The sequence below is a fragment of the Rhinopithecus bieti genome, unplaced genomic scaffold, assembly GCF_001698545.2.
Source record: "Rhinopithecus bieti isolate Rb0 unplaced genomic scaffold, ASM169854v2 scaffold_20098, whole genome shotgun sequence".
In the NCBI taxonomy this organism is placed as follows: Eukaryota; Metazoa; Chordata; class Mammalia; order Primates; family Cercopithecidae; genus Rhinopithecus; species Rhinopithecus bieti.
Genome location: NW_016810571.1, coordinates 3,584,805 through 3,610,731, shown reverse-complemented (window position 1 = coordinate 3,610,731; position 25,927 = coordinate 3,584,805). Strand labels below are relative to the sequence as shown.

The following is a 25,927-nucleotide window of genomic DNA, read 5'->3' as shown; positions in this document are numbered from 1 at the left end:
TTCATGCCATTCTCCTGCCTCAGCCTCCCAAGTAGCTGGGACTACAGGCGCCCGCCACCTCGCCTGGCTAGTTTTTTGTATTTTTAGTGGAGACGGGGTTTCACCGTGTTAGCCAGGATGGTCTCGATCTGCTGACCTCGTGACCCACACGCCTAGGCCTCCCAAAGTGCTGGGATTACAGGCATGAGCCACCGCACCCTGGCTTAGTTCCCTTTTTGTTTCTTTCTTTTTTTTTTTTTTTTTTTGAGACGGAGTCTTGCTCTGCCGCCCGGGCTGGAGTGCAGTGGCCGGATCTCAGCTCACTGCAAGCTCCGCCTCCCGGGTTTCCGCCATTCTCCTGCCTCGGCCTCCGGAGTAGCTGGGACTACAGGCGCCCGCCACCTCGCCCGGCTAGTTTTTTTGTATTTTTTTTAGTAGAGACGGGGTTTCACTGTGTTAGCCAGGATGGTCTCGATCTCCTTACCTCGTGATCCGCCCGTCTCGGCCTCCCAAAGTGCTGGGATTACAGGCTTGAGCCACCACGCCCGGCCAGATTTCTTTTTAATGGAAGAACAAGGCTAGAATAAGGAATCAGTGTAGCTATCCAGGGAATAACAGCTGAATTTCTACAGAACCCCACTGTGAAAACCATCTGCGCAACACTGGGCTGCAGGGGCTGCAAGTGAGGCACCAACCAGATGTGAAGAGTCACAGTGAGGAAGAGAGGGAAGGAGAGAGAGGGGAGAGAGTGATGAGCCCTATACATGAGAGGGAACCAGAAACTAGGCCTGTTTCGGATGAAAATAAACCTGAGGTTTGATGAACAGGGCCCATTCTACATTCTGCAAATCAAAGTGCTGGCTCAACCAAGACGGGACACATGTAGCGTAATGTGCCAAGAAAAAAAAAAAGCTTTAAAAAAGGCTCTGCAGATTGCCCACTACAAAATGATTATTGCACATATTCATGTATTACTATGTTTTAGAAAATAATTAGTTTTAATTACAGCAGTGAGAGAGTGAGCAGGCTCTGGTGAATTAGCTGGCAAGCTTTGTGGTGCTAATTTGCTAATATCGTTAGCATCACTGCAGGTTGAGACCATAGGTCCTGCCAAAAAAGCCTACCCTGCCACGTGCCCATGAGTTTACATCAGCACACTCAACAATACACTTTGAAATCCCGTATTTTCCACGGGCACATTGGCTTGCTTTTCAAAGCCCATTTGCAGCCCAGTCAGTCCTTAAAGTCATCACAACACACACAAATCATAATTGGGATGTTTTTCTTTTTTTCAAATTACTTTCAATACTTAGACTTTAAGAACTGGAACAAAAGCTTTTCAAGTGATGCAGCTGCAGAGAAAATCTATTGGGATCAGCTAAAAATGCTGTTATTTTTGTGAATGTGTGAAACCTCAAGCAGCTGAGAGAGATTACACCACGAAGACCGCCTTGTTCAAAGCAGTGGATTGGACTGCTTCCACGCAGTTTTGTCTCTGGGGTCTAACGAGATATGAATTAGTAAACCTGTACATTAAAAAAACACCCTGTTCAGAAGAATAGCAGGATAAAAGAGCAGGATGAGTGCGAAAAGAGGGGCTTATGTATGCGAGTCCACATGTCCTGGCTAGTTGATTCAGAGTGGGTTCAAAGGAATGACAGCCAAAACAATTCCAGAGAAAGCGGTAAAGTCATGGGCACATGGCTTCTGTGGCATCGCGCTTCTCCAATGGTTTTAAGTGGTAGTTTTGTCAGTATTTACAATAAATTATGTATGAATATTATTTTGAAGGCGGGAATAGTAAGATTCTATTTTACGCATTAAATGTGTTAGCGTACACAAAAGCAACTTGTAAGCATACAGAACTAGGCCAATATGTATTATGGAAATTACTGACAATTTACACTGATTTGAAAATCAGACTTACATGAATATAAACATATTGTTGGCCTGAAATTCCCCAAATTTCCTCATTCTCTATTATATATTTTAAAACAGGCATTTGGGGTGTGCAAATAGAAAAACTATCACAAGCGGCACTGTTCTATTATTTTGAGAGATAAGTAAGGATAGAATTTAGAGTAATAAATAGTTCTATTTAATATTTCTACCTTATAAAATATATGGTTTATTTTAACTAAATGGATTAGAAAGTCTTTCCTTACTGTGGTTTTACTATTCTTTTATTGAAATGCTCATTTTTGACTTCTTACCAGAACTCTCAATGAATCACTGAAAAGAGCCATATGCCTCCCAAGGCAATGGGACTCCAGGGGCACTATTTTTTCTCCTTTCCCAGAAGAGAAGGACCACTACTATTAGAAGGACATGTTAAATCAAGGCACTGTTCTTTCTCCTATTGACATGAGTAATCCAGTATGTAAAGTTCAGACATAAAAAGGGGCAGTAGAGAATCTGTGACTGCAGAAAGTGCTGCTTGAGTACTGTAAATACGTTTTAAGCACCAGCCTCTGGCTTTACCATTGAAATTTAAGAATTAGAACGATTTCTCAAAGTAAGTGTGGGTCAAGGTCCTAAGGCAGCTATTCCACACTGGATTTAATATATTCAAAAGGAATGTAAAGAACATATGACATGAGTCAAACCGAACTTCAACACTCATGCCTGCTTTCATCCGCTTCCTTTACTCAGTCTCCTCACAAGTCCGCAAAATCATTCCCAGAAGATGGTGAAATAGGTCAGAAATGCACAGTTCTTTTCTTTTCATGGTAATATACCAGACTGCAAAATATATGATTTCTTGTTTTTGAAAACACAGAGAGCTGATCTATGTATGTACATCCATGGATGTTCATGACTATGTTTACATGTGGCAAGATAGAAAGTCTGCTGTGAAGGTAACACACATAGGATCTGAGAAGGGCTGGCGAGACGCATTGCTCTCATTGGATATGCAAGGCCCTGAGAACCCTGACCGGGAGGACCCTCCAAGGCACAGGGTGGGGCCGACGAGCACCCTGGAGGCCCTGCATACCCCACTATTGCCATCAGCGCCCCTCCCCACTGTGGCCACCCCCAGGACACTGGCCATGCCGGGCGGCTTTCCAAGGAAAGCAGCTCCCCCAGCCACCTCCAGAGTCTGGAGTGGTCCACATACTTTGGCATAATCTCAGGATTTATTTTCCCCCAGTTTAAGAGATTTGGTTTTCATAATTTATCAGAACTCTTTTATCAAGTCCTTGGTATATGGGGGGAGGGCAGCAATTCACCTGAAATCATTACCTTAGAGCAAGTATGCAAGTGAGCACCCCAGCAACCTCCACCAACACCCCGGACAACCAGCCCCTTGCAATGGTGCTGAAGACCCAAACCTTCCTTTGTGAGAGGCCCTGTAGTCCCAAGACAGAAAACAGTAATCCAGCTGGAAGATTGATATTCTAGGCGTAGTTTTGTGAATCTTTTCTTTTTTTTTCAATTTCAAAACAGCAAATCATCTGGTAAACAGCTAATGCCCCATAGAGCTGGAGGCAGATCTGCCAGGAGACTGTTGAGCGAAATACCGCCACATTGGCGCTTCTCAAACTTGAGCTTGCATGCATGAAAACTACCTGCAGAGGTGGTCAGGGATGCGGATTCCTGGACTCCCCTCAAGAATTCTGAAGGGAGCCCGGGAATCGGTAGTTATAACAAGCACTGCAGGAGGTCCGGAGGTAGGAGGTTCTCACTTTCTGTGGTAGTGTGATTGTCTTTTTCTTTGTAAAGGCCTACCGGAGTTGGTATACCCTGTACCGGCAGGGCATTAACAGGACACTTTGCATTTGGGACTGAGCGGTGCTAGGTTAGCAGAAGGACTCATTTCTGGAAGATGCCCAGGGCTCTCTGTGAGAAAGCCTGGTTCCAGCGGCACATATGGCCGCTCCTGTACTATTTATACGTGGCAGTGGGAGAAATGCCCTACATTTTGTGGAGTAACGTCTGGTGAGGCAAACTTAGAACCACAGATGGGAGATATATTTTTTGGAATTTAGATGTCCACTTTAAGATGATGGTTTATATGCAGACAAATGTAAATGACTAATGAATATTATAAAACTCAACACAAATAAGTAAAACCTAACCAAAGACACATGTATTGTATGACAGTGTATTTAATAAGGGTATACATGATTTGTAATTTTGCCCACAGTAATACATAATTCTAACCTTTTAATCTAAATAACTGAAACAAAACAAAACCAAAAAAAGCTCTTTAGAGGGAAAAATTCCCACTGCTTACCATCCTACTTCCCTTGGCATTTTAAGTGAAGAAATAGTTGTCACATTTATACTCACACTGACTCCATTTAAATAATTACTTGCTCACTGAAGCCTGTAACAATTTGTCACTACACAGGAGGATTTTTTTTTGGCCCCGTACACTGTCTACAACACAGTTGTTTGAACTCAGCGAAGAGCATGCTGGAATGCCAGTTGCACTGGCTGCTGAGGTTCAGAAAATTCCACCACCAGACCTGGTCATCATTTGTACTGTCCTCGCTTTCTCCAAAAGTATACTTTGATGGAGAAATGCTTTGCTGTTATCACTGGTAATTTATCTCCATGGGCCCAAACCAAGGAGACTGAAGGGATTGTGATCCCACCATTTCTGGCCCATCTTTTGTGCAGTCAGGTGGACACTCGTGCATCCCGATGCTCACAGGGCTGTGCTGTAATGCTCTGTGTCACTCCTGTCTCTCTCAGAGATCAGAATGCCATAACAGCAGATTCAGGTGTACCTGCCGCTAGGTGCACAGCCAATGCTAAATGGCCACTCCTCCTCTGACGTGCATTTCACCTAATAATGGTGGGATAAAATCAGATCAATGTGTAGAGGAAAACTGGATGAATGTTAAAATTATTAAAAATTCAATGTTTCAAAATGTACAATGCAGTAAAAAATATACTACCACCCCATACAAAAGATCGTGAGGATGGATGGCCTTTCACTGAACAGATTTCCTCTGCATGGAATAACAAATAGCCGAATTATCTGAATAATAATAATAGAAAGAAACCCTCTCTGTAAATCTCCATTAAGCTGGCTGTTCCTTAGGAATACATAAATCTTCTGAGGCAGGGCACTGTGCCATCTGCTTGTTGTTGGTTGTTTTTGTGGCTCTGGGGTCCAAAGGAAGAAGGGAAAAATGAGCACTGCTAATAGTAGGTGAAAACTGATTGTGTGGTTTCAATGCTCTGAAGTAATTTTATTTCAGCAAGTCAGACAAAACAGAATGTCACAACCCAATACTCTGTTACCCGGGCCAGCACTGGTTAGGGAAAGAGGCAGCTTCCAGCTAGCAGGCTGTTTGCAAGCTTTTCACCTTCATCTCAAATGTAAAACACCCACCAAATTGTGATGGAGAAGCACTCAACGCAGCATCAGGAAGGGCTATTTTATTTATTTAAAACCTTCATTTTACCACGAATTTCTACGTGTTCCTCTTTCACAAATCTTTCAAGAGAAGTCATCACGGAATGCCACCCCTCAATTAGGTCCTAGAAATCAATGATGCAGCTCAGACAGGAGGCGAGCCCAGCCTCTCACTGCCTGTTCCCTCTGACAGAGAAACATGAACTTCTGGGGAGGCCTTTCAAAGACAGAGAGGCGAAAAAGGAGGCAAAAGGCAGAAGAAATGAAAAAATGTCATCAGAAAGAACCAAGGCTCTGGCTCTCCCATGCATTCCTAATGCATCACGGGGCATCACAGGATACACACTGGCTAAGCCACTCTCTGCAGTCTCTGAAGGAGGAATCCTCCAGTGAGATCCATTCTAACATGTGACAGAGAGTAACAGGTCGCTTGAAATACACATCACTTTATGTAAAAAGTGGCACTCATTGTCTTAAGGTAATTATGGAACCAGAGGAGGGGGTCGAAGGGTCTTGCAGAGTCTAAGATCATGGGAGATGTGCACAGTTTTAGACACTCTTGATGTTTTCCACACATTGGCTACTCATCCACTGCACTCATCAGGCATGACTTTTAAGAATGCTACCGTTGAGATTATGAAATGGGTTAAAATAACTAAACATCGTGAAACATTTAAAACAGTTTCCCAATAGAGACAATCTGCATGGAGCACTTACGAAGCAGCTACTTCCAAGCATACATTTAGAGGTGTAAGGTGTAAATGTAAAAACTACTTCAAACCCCCTTTGCTCTGCCCTTCCAACAATTTCCCCTGAAATACGAATTCGAAATGTTTGTCTCCATCACTACCCAATGGAGAGAATTTGAGGATCTTCCAATACTAATAATTCCCAAAGAGAAAGAGAACATAGTGTGTATATTTAACAATCTCCAACAATAGTTGAAATATGTCCACTTGTTATACAAACACAGACTGAATAAAAATAATTTACATAAAATGTAATTCTCAAGTCTTAAATAGATGGAGCGAGTTTCTGAGAAGCAGAAAAGTAGTATGATTCCCACTTTCGCCAACTGATCCACCTTCTCGGGCTGTTTAGGCAGATTCACTGGCGGTGCCTAAGAGGAGAGAGGAGAGGAGAGGGGAGAGGGGAGAGGGGAGAGGGGAGAGGGGAGAGGGAGGGGCTCAGGAGCACAGAGCTGCCGAGGTTACCTGCCGAGCTGTTCACCATGGTAGGCGCCATGCTGTAGGGCGGCGCCTGCGTGTTCATCAGGCCAGAGCTGTTGTTCATGGGCTGGCTGTAGGGAGAGCTGGAAGCCATAAGTCCACTCTGGTTCATGCCGGGGAAACTGCCTTGCCTACAGGAAGAGAAAGCACAGCACACATATACCGACCATGCACATTAGCAGCGGTTTGCCCTGGCAGTCATTTCCACTAATGCATTTATGTAAGGGGTGGGGCTATAACTTTTCATGTTTGTGTAAAACAGATTATTTCCTGGAGAGAAAGGCTGAAATCTATTGCTAGGTAACTCTTTAATACACCCCTTTACAATTCCAAATATTACAAGTTCTGCAAATAAATTACACATTTTTAATCATGTCAAGTGTTCCAGGTTACTATTTATATAGAGGAATATAAGCAAGAAAGGGGGAACTTGAAATAAGAACAGGAATTACAAAAGCAAGCAAAATTAACTTCTGACTATTAACACTACTTAGTATCCTCACATAAAAACCCAAAGGTTAAGAAATGAAAAACAATTGGGCAATGTGGCAATTTTTTTAAAAAAAACTTCTTTGACCTAAATTTTCTGATGGAATGAATATGGGAGAAAGCACTTCCAAAACTCTCCCTGACCCTACTCTTTAACTTTGGTAATTAGGTTCTATTAAAAACATACCAATTTCCCTACATTAAAATGCCACAGTAGACATCAGACTTCCACTTCGTGTTGGTTGGGCTTTTTACGTTACAGAGGAGGATGGGCACTTAGATCAGCTGCACGTGTCTCTAACATGAAGTCGCCCATCCCCAGGGTGGTGCAGACCTACGAGGCGGTCTTGGTGACTTAGTCTTGTTAGTTTTGTCTTACACCCTGTCAGACTTCTCTTCACTCCTGCAAAGAGGTCAAGGGTATTCTCTCCGATTTGAAGCAGATAACTGTCACACAATGTCCCTTCTCTGACTGTTGGTAATGAGATGGGGGAGAGGGGGAGAGATTTAAACTGCACAGTGGTGTAGAGATCCCAGGGAAAATTACAATGCCCTAAAAGAGAAATGATAGCAACGTGGCAAAAATGTCAAGAGAGTCCACCATTGTAGTCAAGCTTTTGTTAGGTAAAGAGCATACCTTTAAAAATTTTTTCCAAGTTTTGGCTAGTCATGTTTCGGCTAGTCATGTTTCATCTTAGGAGTACAAGCTAGTAAGAGGGGTAAAACTCCAAAGACACCCTGCCTATCTGTTCCTAAATAATCACAACCCCCTCCACCACCATTAAGCTACCACTTGGTATAATAGTTAACATTTTAAAATGAGATCCTTTAAAAGATTAACATAAATCTTATTTTTTTATTTTTTGAGAGGGGTCTTATTCTGTCGCCTAGGCTGAAATGCAGTGGCGCAGTCTTGGCTCACTGCAACCTCTGCTTTCCAAGGCTCAAGTGACTCTCCAGCCTCACCCTCCCAAGTAGCTGGAACTACAGGTGTGAGCCAACAGCATCCAGCTAATTTTTTCATTTTTGTAGAGAAGGGGTTTTGCCATGTTACCCAGGCTGGTCTCGAACTCCTGAGCTCAAAGCGATATGCCCACCCAAAGTGCTGGGATTATGGGTGTGAGCCACCATGTCCGGTTCATAAATCATTTTTTAAAAAACAATATACTGTTCCTTTTGTGTACCTATTTTCAGTGGACTCAACTGAAAAATGTCTGTACAAAAAGTTCAAACATGGGCCATCTGCAAAATCAAGCTATCAAAGGCATAACTGGTCTACTTTAAATATTAGACAAACTAGAGAAATTCTGTACAATCTAATGCTCCATGATGGCTTGGAAAGAACATTGTTGGAAGCTGAAAGATTCTTAGGTATGAGGGTGGCTCATGGAGAAATGGGTGTTACTTTAGCCTGCAATTCTTAGCTTCCTGAGGGTCCACTTTGAATAACTGCGGACGGCTAAATCAGAATTAGAATACCGCTTGGAGTTCATTAAGAACAGATCTGAGATCATCCAACAGCTTCTGATTAACCTCTAGGTCATCACATACTTATGCATACATCGCACAGTGGCTATAAGGGCTATAAGTGGCTATACAGGGCACATCCCTATACGTTTCAGGGCTTTACATCATCTTGCAGAGTGTTGGCATTAAGTCAAGTACCTTAGAAGTATCCCTTCTGAGGTGTTCTTCAAACAACGGACAATTTAGCATTTATATAACTGCTTCAAAAGTGGCACCTGATGGGACTGCTCTCAGTGTCTTAGCAGATAATCACTGAACAGCACCTTCACTTCTGGACGGTTACGTTTTCTGGAAGGCTACTTCCATGTCAGTGACTGCCTCCAAGTCACAGCCAATTTTGGTCCATTCTCCAAGATGCGTGTTAGTAGCCACTGCTCTGTGATGGCTGTCCCCGTCACCCTTCCTGAAAGTAAGCCCTGCCTCTCCACTTAGCTTCATCTATGCTTTTTGCAGCACTGAGCTCTTTCTTTTGCATGTTAAAATAATTTATGCATGTCTTGGTTCTTCTGGGTACGGAAGCCTCCTGAGAGGAGGAGCTGGCCCTAATTAATCCTTGCACATGAGAGTTACTTAAAAAAAAAAAAAAATTGTTAAAGGGATGAATTACTAAAACATTTTACTCTTGTAAAAGGCATTACAAAGATGGTCGCCTTTTCAAGCTTCCATTAAATTCCGTCTCATATATAGTATAACTAACATGTATGAAACTCACGGTTCCTTGAGACGCTTGTTTGTACTAAGGTAAAAAAGAGAATCAGAATAGAAAATCTACCAGGCAAATGACTGAATGAAGTAGCCATCCAGCCCTCATCCAGGATTTCTCCCCCAGGCCAGCACTGTCCATCTTCAATCACCAGAAGATGATGAAGGCACACACTACAGGTTTTAAGAAATACCTTTAAACTAACAACGACAAAGAAATATCAAAGACTTAAAGGTCCATGCCTTGGATGTCAGTTGTTGGTTACAATGGTCCTTCATTAAAGCACATCCTGTAGTTTTAAAAGTTTGGTTAAAAAGCCAGGGGCCTTGACTCTGTCACTGGAGCTCTGGGAGCTCTCTCTGGCCCTTTGGATTTCAGTCTTTACAACTGAACAGGGAAGGGCTGGTAATGATAGTACAGTAATTTATTAAATATTTACCGCATGCCTGGTGCACATTCTAGGCATACACATTTAATGTTTTAGACTCCTGGAGGAAGGTAGGTGGAATTACGCTCATCTATTAATAAAGGCAATAAAGATCAGAAAGGTTAAGTAACTTGCCTAAAGTCACACAGCTAGTAAGTAGCAGAAACAGAATTCCCCTAATCTACTATCAGTGCGGTATACTATACTTCTTTCTCTATGGGACTCTGACACTGCTAACACTCAGTGAGACCAAGTACCTGGCTCCTGGCAGCCTGCTGCACCATGGCTTTCTATCTGTCTGGTGTATCAACCTGCAGTTGTACAAAGCTGACAAACCAGAGGGTGTAAACTCTCCAGGAGTCCTGGAATACAGGCTTCAGGGAGGTGGCCATAGTGAGGGTTAGTGGGAGACATGAATACAACAGCTCCCTGGACACCTGCTGCAGGCCTACTGGGCCTCCAAGGCAGTAAGTGAGTCCTCCCAGGAGCGCAGGCCACACATGGCCAGGGCAGAGCAGCAGGTGCCTGTCTGGGTGGGGAGAGCCAGTCTTTCACCACTGCACAGGAAATCCAATTTGCTCTTGCTTGAGAAACTACTGCCAAGAGTCTTGGTAATTTTGAACAAGCAACATGAGCATGATACCAAAATAAGGCTCGCACTGCACGCCACTGATTTCGGTTAGTGGAGACAGTGGGCTCTGTGGATGGACTCCTCAGATGGCTGCCACCCTAACTAACCCAGCAGTCCTGGTGTTGCTAACCTAGGAGGATTCTGTGGCTCACAACAATAGCTCCTTGTTTGGTGGGGCTGAAAATACAATGCCCGAGACCACAGCGACCTGGGTTCCGAGGCGACCTCAGCAGCAGCTGGGTCCTTTCCACAGCAGCGCTCCCTGGCTGCCGCGCCCCTTCTGACCAACGCCACATTTGGACCGCTCCACATGAATTAGGAGTGTGAAGAAGTAACTCACTTGCTTTTCTCAAAAGCAACAAAACAAAAACAGGCAAAAACATGAATTGAAATGAGCAGAACATTTCCAATGTGACACCCTACAGAAACCTACGCTGTACCCGGAAAAGCAAAGCCTCCCGTCCAGACCCTTGGGCTCTGGCTTCCAGGGGCCCTGCGGGCTTAACATCTGTTACAAAGGACAGCTGTCCTGACTCTGCAGATGCCGAGTCCATGGCTGTAGCAATGACTGCCCAGGAACATCTCAGGAGTATAAGGAGACAAACATTTACAATAAACCAGTAGAGGCACACTGTGGGGGTGACCCTGGTTGGGTGGTGCTGCCCCCAGACCCCGGGATGACAACTGGCACTGCGCTCGCCTAGCCAGGGCTAGATCATGGCACCACTCCCTCCTCCTCTTAAACGGCAATGTTCAAATTGGGGAGTTATTACTTAAACATGCTGACCTGCGGAATAACCAGAAGAACGTTATTTAAATCTGGTTGGGACCAGAGGTATTTAAAACCTGTCATTCTATAAGCAAAGCCAGGTTATTATGGGGAGAATAATTGAAAAAGCGGGGCCTGCGAGTTTTCCCTACGGCACTCCTTGTTCCTGCCCTCGCACTGCACACATACCCCAACAGCTTTTTTACTTTTTCCTTTTATTCACTTTGGAGATTTCTCAAACATTACATATTCATATCCCAACAAAGGGCTGTCTTTGGGGGAAAAAGCCCAAAGCAAACACCAGTTTTCAAGCGACTATTTCCAATGGTTCAGTGTGAAAAGAGAAAGAGGAATATTGCTTCCCACTACAGTTTGCTTTCTTTCAGCAGTTAAAAATATTAGTATGTTCATGGAGTACCCACATCTTTGTAAATATCTGGTTTTAAAATCAACTACAATAAAATGTACAATAATTTTGATGCTTTAGAGAAGAATATTTAGGCCTTATCATCTTAGCAATCAACACTGTATTTTCTCAGCGGTGACAGACGGTGAAGTATGAGGTTATCTTTAAAATGAATGGGTTTCTGATACAGTTCTTTGGAGAAGGGTAGGGGCAGACAGAGGAAATGCAGGCCTTGTGAGTGGAGCCACTTTAAAGTCCTGTCCCAGTGGCAGACACGGGGGAAGCTCTAGCACGTCCACTGCAAATACCACCCTTGAGTTATGTTTGGAATGAGCACCACGCAGTGCACGCTGTATTGGGAAAATGAGTACGAGTGCCAGGTGTCCATAACTTTCTCTACACGGACTGTCACTGTAGATGCAGCTGAGTTATGAACCAGAAAAGATTGCTTACTGACAAAATAAACTAGGCTAACACTAAAATTTGGGGCAGTTTACCACTTAAACCCAATAGTCATCAGAACCAGGACTCAAAACCTTGAAAAGCTCCAATTCCAGCAGTTTATTTCTAAAATGTGTTACTTTATTCCCTTGGAGAGATCCAGTTGCATACATAACATTACACAGGATGCCCTATTTAAAATGTTTTATAAATACGAACTCTTCTCACACATGTATCTAGCATCACTGGTGAAATAGATTTTCAACCCGAATTACATGGTGACTCTTCCAAAACAGTACTGAGAAGGAGAAACTCAGTCGAGATTATTTTAAATTTAATATTTTAAGAGGGAAAACCACTATGTACCCCCCTCCCCCCCAAATTCAATCAAAACAGAAAATAAGGCTGTCAAGCCCTGGTCAATCTTTGGTGTGGCTAATCCATCAGCGTGCTTGCAACAACAACTGCATTAGCAATTCTGGTGGCAAAATAATGTAATTTCAACAAGCCAGTGGCTCTGGCTAGGAATGAATCCTGTGGCGGTAAAGTGGCATTTGTCTCATTAGACAAAATACAAAGAATAGAAGTGCCTTTATTTAAAATGTAGATTCCTGTAAAATATATAACCATATGCCACTAAAAAAATAGATTCTACCCCTTTTGGTCATAGAGACATGATAGAAATAATTAAAATTAATCAGAAATACCTACTGCTTAGTTGACAGTTACAATCATTTGTCCAAGATGAGTGTTTTAAGATAAGTATGGGAGAGGAATAAGCACAACAGTGGGCCAAGACTAAAAACAAATGCAACCAAAGTCAAACAACCAGGGCAGCGAGTGTGAAGCTGTGACCACATGCGTGGCTTAGAGAGGTCTGTGCATTATGTGAGCTCACAGGAAGGACAGCACAGAAAAAGGTCCCAAGGAAGGGATGACATCCCCTTCACCCCTCAGATCTGAGGGATCAATCCATTGGAATTAACCAGGTTAGGAGAAGAGAAAAGAGAAACAGCAAATTCAAGGGCCTTGGGGCATCCAGGAGCCTCTCTCCAGGAGAAAATATGGTAGAGCCAAATAAGAAGTGAGAGTGGTGGGGGCCAGGCTTACAGTTCTCTGGGTTTGGTCTTTATCCTAAGAGAAACAGGAAGAGACTTGGGATTTTTAAGCAGGAGCAATGGCATTAAAATATGTTTATTTTAAAGACATTGTTCTCTGGTCGTGTTGGGAAGAACACATCGGAGGCAGGAAGAACGAATGTGGGGCTGTTACGAGGCTGATACCACAACCCAAGGAAGAGATGGTAGCGCCTTGGAACAGGTGGTGGAGCACAATAGAGAGAGTTGAGCAATATCGTGGAGGTGAAATGGACAGGATTTGGTGATGAATTAGGCCATCTAGGGGAAAAAAAAGTTGTGCCTAGATGTCTCCTAGGTGTCCAGCTTGTGCGACGGGCAGATAATGGGGCAGTCACTGAAATAAAGAACATCAGGGGAGAGCGTGGGCTTAGTTTTGGACATGTGGACAGGGTTTGGCTTTGGACAGGCCTCTGAGTACCTAGCGTCACACAGGCAGGTGGACCCTCGGGTCAGGAAGCAGAGGGTTTAGTGTCATCTTTCCTCCCTATGCAGGAAGCCCCTGTATAAGACTGCGTGAGTCTTGTCTAAGTCTTCCTCCGCTGGCGAATGTGACCTGTTTTCCATGCAGTCTGTTCACTCAAAGAAAGCTTCCACGTGTTCAATGCTAGCAGACAAGCTGGAGCAGCTACCAGTTATCTTCCAGTTCCCTGTTAATAACTCTCCAAACCCTTTGGTAGCTGATATGTTTACATTTTGTTTCCTTCCTTTAAGAATGGGCAAAGAAGAATATTGTTTTGCGACAGCTTTATGAAAGAGAACTTCTAAGTAAAGGAACAGTAGTAAATTTGTCACCATACTCTCAAGAATAATCTTTTCAGTGGCTACGCCTTAGCTCTTCAGAATAGAACTTCTCCCTGGCACGTCTTTGCCTGGACCTTTAGAATGTGGCACTGCCCACAAGGCCTCTTGTTTTCAAAGCATTTCTCCTGATTGTCTCCACATTTCTCCGAAGAGCTGTATTTTTGACTCCTGCATCTTTGCGAAGCTCTTCTTGCTAAGCACTGAGGAATACTGCATATTCCAGTCTGGATTTCTTAAAAGCCTCTAACATCAGAAACATTTTTCTCTTTTGTTCATACTTCACACAGACTTCTCAAAGGGTTCCGACCTGTTACCAGCTCTGCTCCTGGCACTCCCTGCTGAAACGGCACCTGTTGTGCAATTTCAAGATTCAGCTCTTCCTTTTTGCTTCGATGCAGGTAACCAGTTTTAGTTGTTCCTAAAGCAGCTCACTGATCTTCACCTTTTCTCTCAAAGCAACCAGGAGAACAAATAGAGCTCAAGGGTTCTGAGGCGAGAGGCCTCCTTGTCAGGGTGCGAAGAAAACGCAAGCACGGTGTCTGGCTGCTTGAATTTTAGCAACTGATAACTAAGGATGTTCTCTTCATCCTCAAAGTTGATTTTGGTTTGTTAAGCCCATTGTTCTGCTACTACGAACTCTTTCCTGGCAACCATACAAAAGTGAACCTCAACACTGTGAAGGCATTTAGTTCAGAGATTTTGATTTCAGCTCTTCCCTGCTGATCCCCAGCACATGGCCTGCCTCAGGTGTGGATGAGAGCCACAGAAGGTAGCAGTGGCTCCCAAATCCTGTCTTTTCCCTGCAATGGATGACTCTCCAGAACTCTGGGGGTTTGGTATCACATCACATCCTACTGACCTCTGAGAAGATGTAAATGGCACAGCTCCCTGGGCTGGTGAAACTAGATCCATATAGCATGAAAGAAACATTAGCTGCCATGGATGTCACCCACAGAGAGAAAGTGTCATCTCTACTGCATTCTATTTAAGGATCTTTACTTAAAAAAGTTTATCTTGAGATCAGAGTACCATTAAGAAAAGATCTCCAAGTTATTTCTAAGGAGGGCTATTACTTCTCAGTGCTAGGAATAACCACCACTTTTATTCCAGGACATCCCCTTCCAGGGTCCCAAGGTGTAAAGGAGAGTGAACTGCTAATCCCAAAGTGGCTTAGCCACCGAGGAGCCACAGGAGCAGAGTGGAGGGAGCAGGTGTCTTAGAGGTCTGGAGCCACGCAGCCTCAGACACAGAGCTTATCAGCCCAACAATACTTGGAGTAGATAACAATCCCTGATGGACGAACCTGAGTTTTAGGAGTGTGAGGGTGAAGCACACATCCACCTTATATGCATTCTATCTACCTCTCATGCCTTAATGGGCCTGTCAGTAGGCTTAAGAAAATTAATTTGGGTCCTGAGTTCTCCATCCTATATTACTGTGTCACAGCAATATTGTGTATAAACCTCCAATAAAAAATGCCTTTGTCCAGGAAACAGAAAAACAGTAATTTCTGATCTTAAAAAAAATCCTCCTAAAAATTCTTAGAGATTTCCTGAGTTAACGGTGGCCTGGGCCACAAAGTGACTTAGTTTGGTAAAGTCAAACATTGTTCAGTTAGGGTTAAAATGTAGGCAAGGCTTGTAAGCTGAGCTAAGCTATAGTTCTTTATGTCCTCACCAGCCACTCCGTGCAGGACAGGATTCAGACAGGTTCTTACCTGGCAAGAATTTTAATAATCAAAAGTAATAAAAGTAATCCAGTACGAGTTTACTTTTAAAACAAGGGCCACAATCTTACAAGTTTCTGTCTGTGAGTTTTTCGTTATTATTATTATTATTTTCTAAGAGACAGGGTCTCACTGTTTTACTCCAGGCCAGAGTGCACTGGCACAATCCTTGCTCACCGCAACCTTGAACTTCTGGACTCAAGTGATCCTCCCACCTCAGCCTCCTGAGTACCTGGAACTAGAGGCATGCGCCACCATGCCTAGCTCACTGTTTTTCACTTTTTATAGAGACTAGCTCACTATGTTGCCCAGGCTGCTTGTGAACTCCTGGCCTCAAGTGTTTCTCCTACCTTGGCAGCCCAAAGTACTGGGATTACAGGCGTGAGCCACTGCGCCCAGCCTGTTTGATTTTTTAAATCTATGTAATGGCAGAAATGGAGTTCAAAATAAGAATGAAGACCAACATTAAGAGGAATCTTAGCATTTTAGCGAGTTGCTTCTCACACTCCTTACTGCTACTAAGATACCCTGTCACCCACGACACCTTCCAAACTCCAAGCTGCAATATACTAAGACACAGTCATAGCCTCTTCACCACTTACAAACTTTTCCTGCTGCCTTCAGCCCAAAACACTGTTGAGGTTACCAGATTTCAGGGCTGTGAAAAATTCACCACCTGCTGGTCATCGGCCTGATACCTGGCAGGTCGGTATCACTGGCCATTGCCACTCCTGTTGCACACATGTAATTTCAAAGATCCTCGCCTTTCGTAACTCTGAACCGCGGGGGTTTGCTGTGCTGTGCGGCTGATGACGCCCAGCGATGGGTGCGCTCTAATGCTGGTTCTCGCTGTGATGGTCCCAGGACATCTGGTGTGAGAGTGTGCATCTATGGGGGCAGGATGTTAACAGAGCCATGAAGCTGGAAGTGAAGTCAGGTGGCATAGACACTGGTGCGCGAGTCACTGGGAGCCATCTCCGAGTGAAGACAGCCACCAGCTGTGAGAGGGCCAGACCCAGACACAGAGACGGGAAAATCTGAATGAAGAGGGCAGGCTAGATGTGGTGGGGAACTGAGTATTTCGGAGGATGAGGAGGATACCGAGGTCTGAGAGGAAGCAAAAGGGCAGAAACCAAGACAAAGCGTTTGGGAAGACACACTCTGCCATGATCAACAGATCACCAGAGCCTGAGTCAGGGTCAGGTCGGCGCAGACTCGAGCTTCTGATGCCATAGAGTGCTCCCAGTGCGAGCCCCGAGTGCTCCTCACGAGACATCCCTCAGGAAGGCCGCATAAGGAAGAAGTGTCCAGAGCACGCCTCCCAGCCCTCCCCTTGAACGCTGCCCTCCGTGCTCTGCAGTAGCGGTTATTTCTGAGGCCCTCGTCAGACCCGAGCTGGCTTCCACACCAGAACCACCCGGGGATTTTGGAGTTGAGGCTCCCACGCCTCGGCCCCGTGGCTGGGTGAGGGTGTACAGTGGCTGTTGAAAGTCTCTGGGTGATGCTCATCAGTGGCCTGGGGCGCCTCGTGGTCTCTGATCCCTCTCAGGTTGGCTGCACATTTCATGCTGTGATTTCTTGGCTCTCATTAAAATTAAAGAAGAAATCTCTGGTCTTTTTAGAATTAGTGTTTTACTACTTTTGATTTGATGATTTATCAATGCACTTTATGGCTTCCATAATAGTTCTGCAATTCTAAAAGTTTTAATTGAAATCCTAATCTTTAAATACTAACATAATAACATTCATTCAAATTCTAAATTTTGAAGAGAAAAAAGGGCTAAAAATTAAAGCGTAGTATTTAGATGATAATGCAAAGGCTTACATTTAATTGCGGAAATAAAAACTCTGTTTAAGCCTTTGAAACCTTTTCTCTTTGTCTTTCAATAACATGACTTTTCAAATCATAGCTATTATGTTAAAACCTAATTGTCCAAAATCCAAAGGGCTGGATTCTTGGTTAAGACAAATCGCTCACTGCTCTTTAGCGCATGGACCCCACTATAACTGGGGCTTGACACACTTTGAAGTTTTTTGCCCCTTCTCTTTGACATTTTAATGCACTATCTCCATTAACGTATTTCCACATCAGCGGCTCTTCGTCCATCAGCAGAATTGCATCATACTGGCTTCAGAGGAAAATAACACAGAAAAAGTGCCTTGCTGGCAAATGGCAACACAGGATATGAATTATAGATACACCTCAATAAAGAACAGCGGTGGGAAGGTGTGTCTATGTGGGGTGCACATGAGGCACAGATACAAGCCCACTGTATATCCAACAAGCCAGACCAATTCATTTGTATTTGTAAATAGACCCAGCTTCTTCCAAGCATAGGAAGGCAGCTAGTCACATACTCTCACAAAACACTCAGCTCCTCCAACAGCAATATGGTGGGGTTACTACTGATCTAGCTACCTTATGAAATTTATTCATCCTGTTAATGAGTGGCTAGATTTAAAAATAATCTTAACTAAAGTTCCCAATTTCCTAATTGACTCAACACAAAACACTTGAAAGCTAATTTCAGTGACCCTAGTTTTTGGTATGATGTAGTATTAAAATGCAGGTCTACAGAAAAATATTTGTGATATTCAGTATTAAAACTTCCCTGCTAGTCAAGAGTAAGAAGACTTCTCAAATTAAATCATTGTACCTTTTTTTTTTTTTGAAATTAAGAAGTCTGAGACTTCTCCTTCTCCTGATGCTCAGTTAATCCACCAAGGACTCTCTCAGGGACAGTAAAGGAACAGCAGTGCTTATTCCAGCATCACGTAGGTGTGCACCTTTATCCGTGTCAATATCACCACCTTCCCACTCTGCTCCCCGACAACTCGCAAGTACTTCCACAGCCACACTCCAGTCCCAACAATGTTAAATGCCAAAGCAGTGTTGGTAAAAACCTCAAATGGTGAAAAGGACAGAAACTCAAACCTGACCCTGTGCCAGCAAGTAACTGTTACTTATCTCACAAGGTGCTTGGCTCTGGAAACAATCTAACTCAAGCTACACGTGGAGTCTGTGGAGTCTACACGGGAATATGCAAAGCCTGCATTTCCTTTTAGGTGCAACAGAGGTAACGAAATTCAGATAAGAGAAAAAAAAATCCAGATTTCAATGCAAGAGGTAGAAGATCCACTAAGATACTCATTACTATTTGGTTTCTAATAGCAGGATTGTCTTTAGATATGATGGAGAACAAAAATGAAGAGGTTTTTGTAACAAAACAAAACAAAAAAGTAGAAAGAAGAGCAACAGGCAGGGCGCGGTGGCTCACGCCTGTAATCCCAGCACTTTGGGAGGCGGAAACGGGTGGATCACGAGGTCAAGAGATCGAGGCCATTCTGGCCAACATGGTGAAACCCCATGTCTACTAAAAAAAATACAAAAATCAGCTGGGTGTGGTGGCGCATGCCTGTAGTCCCAGCTACTCAGGAGGCTGAGGCAGAAGAATCGCTTGAAACCGGGAGGGAGAGGTTGCAGTGAGCCGAGATTACGCCACTGCACTCCAGCCTAGTGACAGAATGAGACTCCATCTCAAAAAAAAAAAAAAAAAAAAAAAAAAAAAAAAGAGCAGAAGAACAACAGGACCAGGTGACAGGGACCCTGCTCCTGACTCAATGGTCCTGAGTGGGTGACGCTGTAGGTCTTTGTTGACTCTACCATAAAATCAAGAGGTAGAGGCTGGATAACATCTAAAACCTTCCCAGCTCTGAGACCCAATCGTTCTGTAATTGAAACTCTGCATCCTTATGAAACCTCTTCTTATCTTAAAGATCCCTGCCAGAATTTTGACACAAACAATCTCAAGTCACTCAAGACTTGATCAAAATTTATATATGTGAGGTGCTAGGGCCTTAAGGAATTAAAATCTGTTTGTCCATCTACCCTGGCTTAAAGATCTAGGGCTTGTGAGATCTTCTGTAAATTCAGTGAACTCATGCTTCCTCCTAGAGCTCATTTCCAAGAAAAGATTCTGGATAATGCTGAAATTTTCAAATCCACAAATCAGTTGTATTTTGAAGAGCTGTCAATTGCTGGACATCACCAGGTACCATCTAGGACTCATAAAAGGATGCAAGGCACACGGCATGACTGGGGGGAAGTTATTCTACCTGCGCACATCTGCACGCACAGGCTTTAAACGTAATGGATTCAGTCATTTAAAAAATGTTACAAGGTCAGGAGTGGTGGCTCACACCTGTAATCCCAGCACTTTGGGAGGCTGAGAGGACTGCCTGGGGCTAGGAGTTCATGACCAGCCTGGGCAACACAGTAAGAATCTGGCTCTACAAAAAAGTAAAGACAAAATCAGTCAGGTATGGTGGCACGTGCCTTTAGTCCCAACTACTTGGGAGGCTGAGGTGGGAGAATTGCTTGAGCCCCAGAATCTGAGGTTGTAGTGAGCTATATGAAAGCCTGTGTTTAGCCTGGGATCCATAGCTACGCTCTTTAGGAAGTGGTAGGCCAAAGTTCTTCCTAAGCTTCTGGCAAACTTTGGCTCACCTATGCTCAGGTAATGGCTCAGAATCCTCCAAAATGGTGCTACAGACAGCCATGAGAACTGATCTACAGATGGATGGAACTCATTTGCCATTCCTGAAGTAGGCTTTTAGTAAGATCAGCTAGTATTTCCAACTCTCTGTTTCTTGTATCTTCAAAAGTAAATTCCTTAACTAGCAATGCTTTAAAACTGTACACAACAATGCATTTTCTGACACAAAGTGTATCAGTGCGTAGGAGGAGGAGGGCTCTGTACAGATGTTACTGATAAACCATTAACTTCAAATGACTGGATATTACTGCACAGTGAATCTAGTACCTGAACAAGAAGATTCACTAGATTCTACTGTAAATCCTCTGATGATCAAAATGAGGAATTTACTCAAAAGGTGAAAAAGAAAAAAAAAATTAATCTATATGTTTCTTAATTTATTCAATGCAGCAGGTCGATTTTACCTTCATACTGTCACTCTTAAAGAAATTAATAAAACAGCTTCTAACCAGTTAAACTTCCATGTTTTTTCTCTATACTACCTTGTGTTTCACCAGCTGAGAAAATCTGAAGCATAATTGCTACAATCCTTCATTTTTACAACGAGCATTCTGTTTCTGTCTAATTGCAGACACACACTCACTCACGCTCCACCTTCATCATTAATTTGTCCTTTTCAGATTCTTCCATGGGCTCCAGGTCCTTTGGGATTGTGCCTTGAGAAAGAAGTCATTCAGACAGACTCTGTGAATCCTGCACTATGCCATTTCTTCCTCTCCCAAAGAGAAACTAACATTGAGCAAACTAACTTTTCTAATCACCAACCTAACTTTAACCTAACAGAGCCATCAACGGGGAAACAAACACCAAAGCAAAACCACGACTTTGCTGCAATGAGCTGTTAAATAAGTAAAGCAAAAGGATGTTGAAAATCAGATTTCTCAACCCATAGCACTAAAACATGTCATACACATGTTTTCTCAGATTCAAGCTTCTGCTTTTAAAAAAAGGCATAACACAGGTTATGTGTATTGCGAAGTGAACAGAAGGAAGATTTAAAATAGAAATAAAACTTAACTTCTTTCTTTTTTAGAAAGAATAGTATAGACATACAAGTTAAAATTCACAGTTAACAGTCACGGGGCTATGAATATGAGCCCTTGCCAAGTGTGCTTTATCAGATTTACATAGAATAACGCCAACATTTTTCTTTTTCTTATTTTTAATTAAGGAGGAGGTGTTGTACTCTAAGGAAGCTATCTGGATGCTGCTGGCTGGAATACAGATTTGATCTCCTTGTGCTGGTTAGCTAACATTGATTTTCTGCCCCAGTGGAAGAGATTTCACTCTGATGCATGCCATTTAAATTCATTTTACACAGCTGCTTAATGTGGCTTGGCAAGGCACAGCCAAACTAGCTTTGTGGGTCTAAAGAGGCCTCTGGAGTTGGTAAAAGGACAGATCCTATGGATTAGCTGCAGGTGATGAAGGCTTGCTTCCTCCGACTGCTGTCTTCCTACTGACTCATGAATTGACCTTGAAGGCACCACAAGAAAGTAACAAAGAGGAAAAGACAATTTCCCAAGAATAAGCACGTTTACCTCATTCTATATTTGTTATTTCACTTTGGGGATGATGTTTACAGGATTCTATATTTGTTGGTCCACATTTAGGGCCATGTTTACAGACTTCAGAGCTCTCGATTCCAAAATTATCATTCGTTCTGTCTAAATAAATATAAACTGAATATAAAACTACTAAAAAGCTCTGTCAGGCATTCATAACCAGTAGTGAAAGCACAGTTCTATAAGTTCACTGTTTAAACAAAGCTAGGTGATAGTTCCCTGTTTGATTTTAACCAAAGATGATGCATGTCTCTACTAAAACTAACATGATTAAGGCAAACTACCTACCAAACATGCTTAAGTCTGCCCAGGATGACAGCAATAACTTTTTTGCTTAGTAATTCACTCAATAATAATAGACTTTCAGAGCATTTACTAATCTAAACAAGGTGACAGAACCTGATACTACATAGTTTTGTAGTAGGAAAGAAGAGATACTTTTTGTTGCTGTATGTAATTCCTGTGTTGAAATTGAGAATAATATGGCAACACTGTGTTTAGAGAGAACATTCTCTGTTGGATTATTTTGTTGTATTTTCCTGGGGACTTCAATATTCTAATACTCGCTGGAGAAGAAAATAATAGAAGTCTTTGGCACAGACATTTGCTCGGTGGTGATATAATGAAACCCCTCCTAAGTCCTGTGAATAGCCTGTGTCAGCTCAACTGCAGTGAGTCTCTTGACAAATGAGATGCTGTGCTCTTAATTTGGGGATGGGTATGGCAGCCGCTCACTGTAGTGGCAGGAGTGAGAATACAGTCATGAGAACAGCGCTGCACAACACAGGTTCCTAGACAAAACAACGACAACAATGGGGGAAATGATGCCAGAGTTGGTGACTCCATGTCTTCGACACAGATCAAAGTTTCTATTTCCCTCTCAGGCATGAAGGAAAGCAGCCATGCCGAAAGCCATGCAGACAGGGCCTGAGGACACATGCGGGTTTCCACCGAACGGCCACAGTACTGTTAATACGAAAGGAAAACGAAACAAACACACCAACAAAAATGAACACAAGGACAACCCCCTCGGAGATGGATTTCCTGTTAGGTGTTTCGCTTTCTTGGTTTGGGTGTTCCTTTCGTGGCCAGGTGTCACGATCTTTAACAGTTGCAGAGAAAACGCCCAGGTCCCGCAGCAAGTCGGGGTGTGTTGCTACCTACCCGTACTGGTCAGGCTGGTGCACCATGGGAGCCTGAGAGTTGCCATAGTTGGGGTGCTGGGAAGAAAACATGGGGCGTCCGCCAGCCCCAGACTGGCTGGGATAAGCAGGCGACCTAATGTATGGTGGCCTAAAGTGGAACAGAAGAACAGCTTCTTGGGATTTGTTCTGATGCACAAGCATGAATCCCTGTCCATCTGTCACCCCCACATGTAGGTGCGGGGTTTACAGACCACAGAGGCAAGCTGAATACCCTGTATCCTGCTGCTGCCTGAGGGGTGGGGGGTATAGAAAATGCCTATAACAACAGGGTGGGGACAGGCAGAGAAAAGTAAGATTCTCAATTCTAGTCTCCATTTACCATTTTAAAGTATAGCTTTGACTTTGGTAAAAGCAAACAAGAAGATATACAGCCCCCATTTAAAATCCTGGTGAGCTAAAATGGGCAGCAAGTTGAAGGCAAGGCTTTGGAATGGTCTACGCATTAGAAACAGAAAATGGCAATGCATGGATGTGTATTTATGTATTGATTACTTCAGAATGATATAAACACTGACTCAGAAAGGGGGCACGCGTGGCTTTGTAACCACAGAAAATCATGCCTGGCTCTCTGTGGCTATCTTCTGAGGTCCCTCCCGAAGGCTGCGTGCCAAATACAATCAAATACTTTCTACTTAAAAAAAGAAAATAACTTGTGCTTTATGAGTTGCAACAATGGACAATTCATTTAAACTTGAATTGGAACTTCAATTTGAACAGCCAAACCAGTTTTCACAGACAGGTTTACAAAAACATTCCCTAAAGCCTGTGTGGGTTCAGCAGAGGGCTAGACTGCTGGAGTTCAGAAAATTTTAAGTAATTGTAATGTGGAGACAGAAAGAAAGATAATGATTGATTTTCATTTTATTTCCTCAAGGGAAATTTATTATTATTTGGAGAAAACAGTAAGACTGGAGGGGTCCCACATTCCCCAGATAGCAGCTTCAGAGGAAAAGTAAGAAAAGACACATTTAAAAACACACGCCCATACATGCACAGACACACACACACATGCACACACACGCACACACATGCACACACGCACACACACATGCACACACGCACACACACCTTAGCTTTTGTTTCCCTTTGACAAAAATCAGAATCTCCTACCTTTGCTTCTGAAGATACCATTAAGATAAACATCTTTCAAAGTACTCTGCTTTAAAACATATTTACATGTGCTTTTAAAGTGTATTCACCTTTGCCTTATAAATTTTTAATTATGTTATTTTATCCAGGTCGAGTATTTACTTCAAAATTAATTTTAATTCGGGATTAAAATGAGTCATTGTAGCTAAACCCTTTCGCTTTATCAACTCAAACTTTCTAAAATATTATCTTTGCTTTTTAAACCTCATTTTGGTTTGGACAGATAGATGTGCCTGGAAAAATAAAATATAACGTAAGAATGTAAAGTATATAAATCTCACACATATACGTTTAGACAAACACACAATAGACGTATGTATACATACAAAGTTTGTATTTTATGAAGATTCTTGTGATAGGGTGAAAAAAAGATGGGGAGTGTGTTTCCTTTTCAATGTTTTAGATTTTAAATCGTTCCTAAGCTTTAGTATTTCCTGCTTAAAAGTCACTGCTTCAGTTGGTACCACGCAGACACTTCCCTGTGCCACTGGATCTGGTTTGCTGCTGCAATGACTATTCACAGGCATTTCAAATCACCTCCCACGACTGATGTGCCCACCGCTCATATTCCTTCCTCATGTAGCATAAAACATGGTTCGTCACTTAGTTCTCTGACCTTGATGCTACAGAATATATTTAACATAAAAAGAACGGCCAAGCACAGTGACATTCTACTGCTCTGTGTGACCCCGGGGAACAATGCAGCTATGTGCGCAGTCATGTGGTCACGCATAGACACACAGCGTACCTGCCCGGGGCGTGCTCCTGGGTGGCGTACCTGCTTTGTGCTGAGTTCGCAGCAGCCTGCATCACTGCTGCGGCTGCCTCCTGTGCCTTACGGTTCACAGTTGGCATTGGCGGCCCCATTCCTGGCCCTCCCTGCTGAGACATGCCAGGAGAACTGGGGGTCATGCTGCTCATATTTCCAGGAAATGGTCTGTTCTGCATCCCAGCTGATGGCATTCGTCCCAGGGGCACAGCACCACATGGCTGGCTTGGCCCTTGTCCATGCATCTGGTTGTTGGCACTGATACCCATACCGGGCCCTGGGCCGCTGTAGCTTGCACTGGGCACCCCACTATACGCTGGGGGTCTGGAGTAGTTACCTAAACAAAAAGCAAACACAAAGTAAAGCCTTTTATTTAAACTTGTGACAACATTCACTGGAAATACTTTTTGTCCAACAATGTGATCAGCAGGAGTATTAGTCATGACCCTTATTGGCCCTTCCTGTTGGCGCTGGTGCAGCTGCCAGTCTCAAACATGCTCTCTCTGCACACTCCCAGGCCCTCAGGGAGTGACTCAAATACAGACAGCCCCAGAGGACCACTGCACTGATGAAGAGAAATTCAGACTGGTCATAAAAAGAAACAAACGACAAACAAAAAACAAACCCTATGAATAGGCAAGGGATACCGAGTGCTGCCTCAATCCATTCAACACCACACATTCTCATATTTCAACCAAAATGGTGAGCACCACTCTGAGATCACACCACTACATCACTGCTGCCTTCAACAGCCATGTGAAAGGGCTCCACAAGACAACGTGTAAGACGAGATGCACATATGGTCAAAATCATCCCTTAAAACCCCACAGGAAGGTGTCGCGCGGGAACCTGACACGAGCCCCAGTTTTCCTCTAAGTTGGGAATAATTTTTTTCTTTCTTTTTTTTTTGCTTGGGTACCAGATCGAGCAGCTCGTTTGTGCTGGCTGCCACAACTCGAAAAACTGTCCCAGCACAAGCACAGCACACGGCAGCAGGAGAGCTGGCGGGCAGGGGCGGAGGCGGGGGTGAGGGCCGGCGGGCAGG

At 43.4% G+C, this 25,927-nt stretch overlaps 1 protein-coding gene across 4 annotated transcripts in view; it reads right to left on the bottom strand.

Moving 5' to 3' along the window:
• ARID1B (AT-rich interaction domain 1B) overlaps window positions 1–25,927 on the bottom strand; it is a 103,364-nt gene that overhangs the window by 37,891 nt on the left and 39,546 nt on the right. For 2 of the 4 annotated variants that reach the window (XM_017892383.1, XM_017892385.1), the window contains exons 3-5: window positions 24,892–25,219; window positions 22,924–23,052; window positions 6,565–6,710 (exon numbers count right to left, since the gene is read on the bottom strand). In XM_017892383.1, coding sequence (XP_017747872.1) covers window positions 6,565–6,710; window positions 22,924–23,052; window positions 24,892–25,219 — 603 coding nt within the window. The remainder of the gene's footprint in view (window positions 1–6,564; window positions 6,711–22,923; window positions 23,053–24,891; window positions 25,220–25,927) is intronic. The other 2 variants (XM_017892384.1, XM_017892386.1) reach the window with 1 other exon arrangement.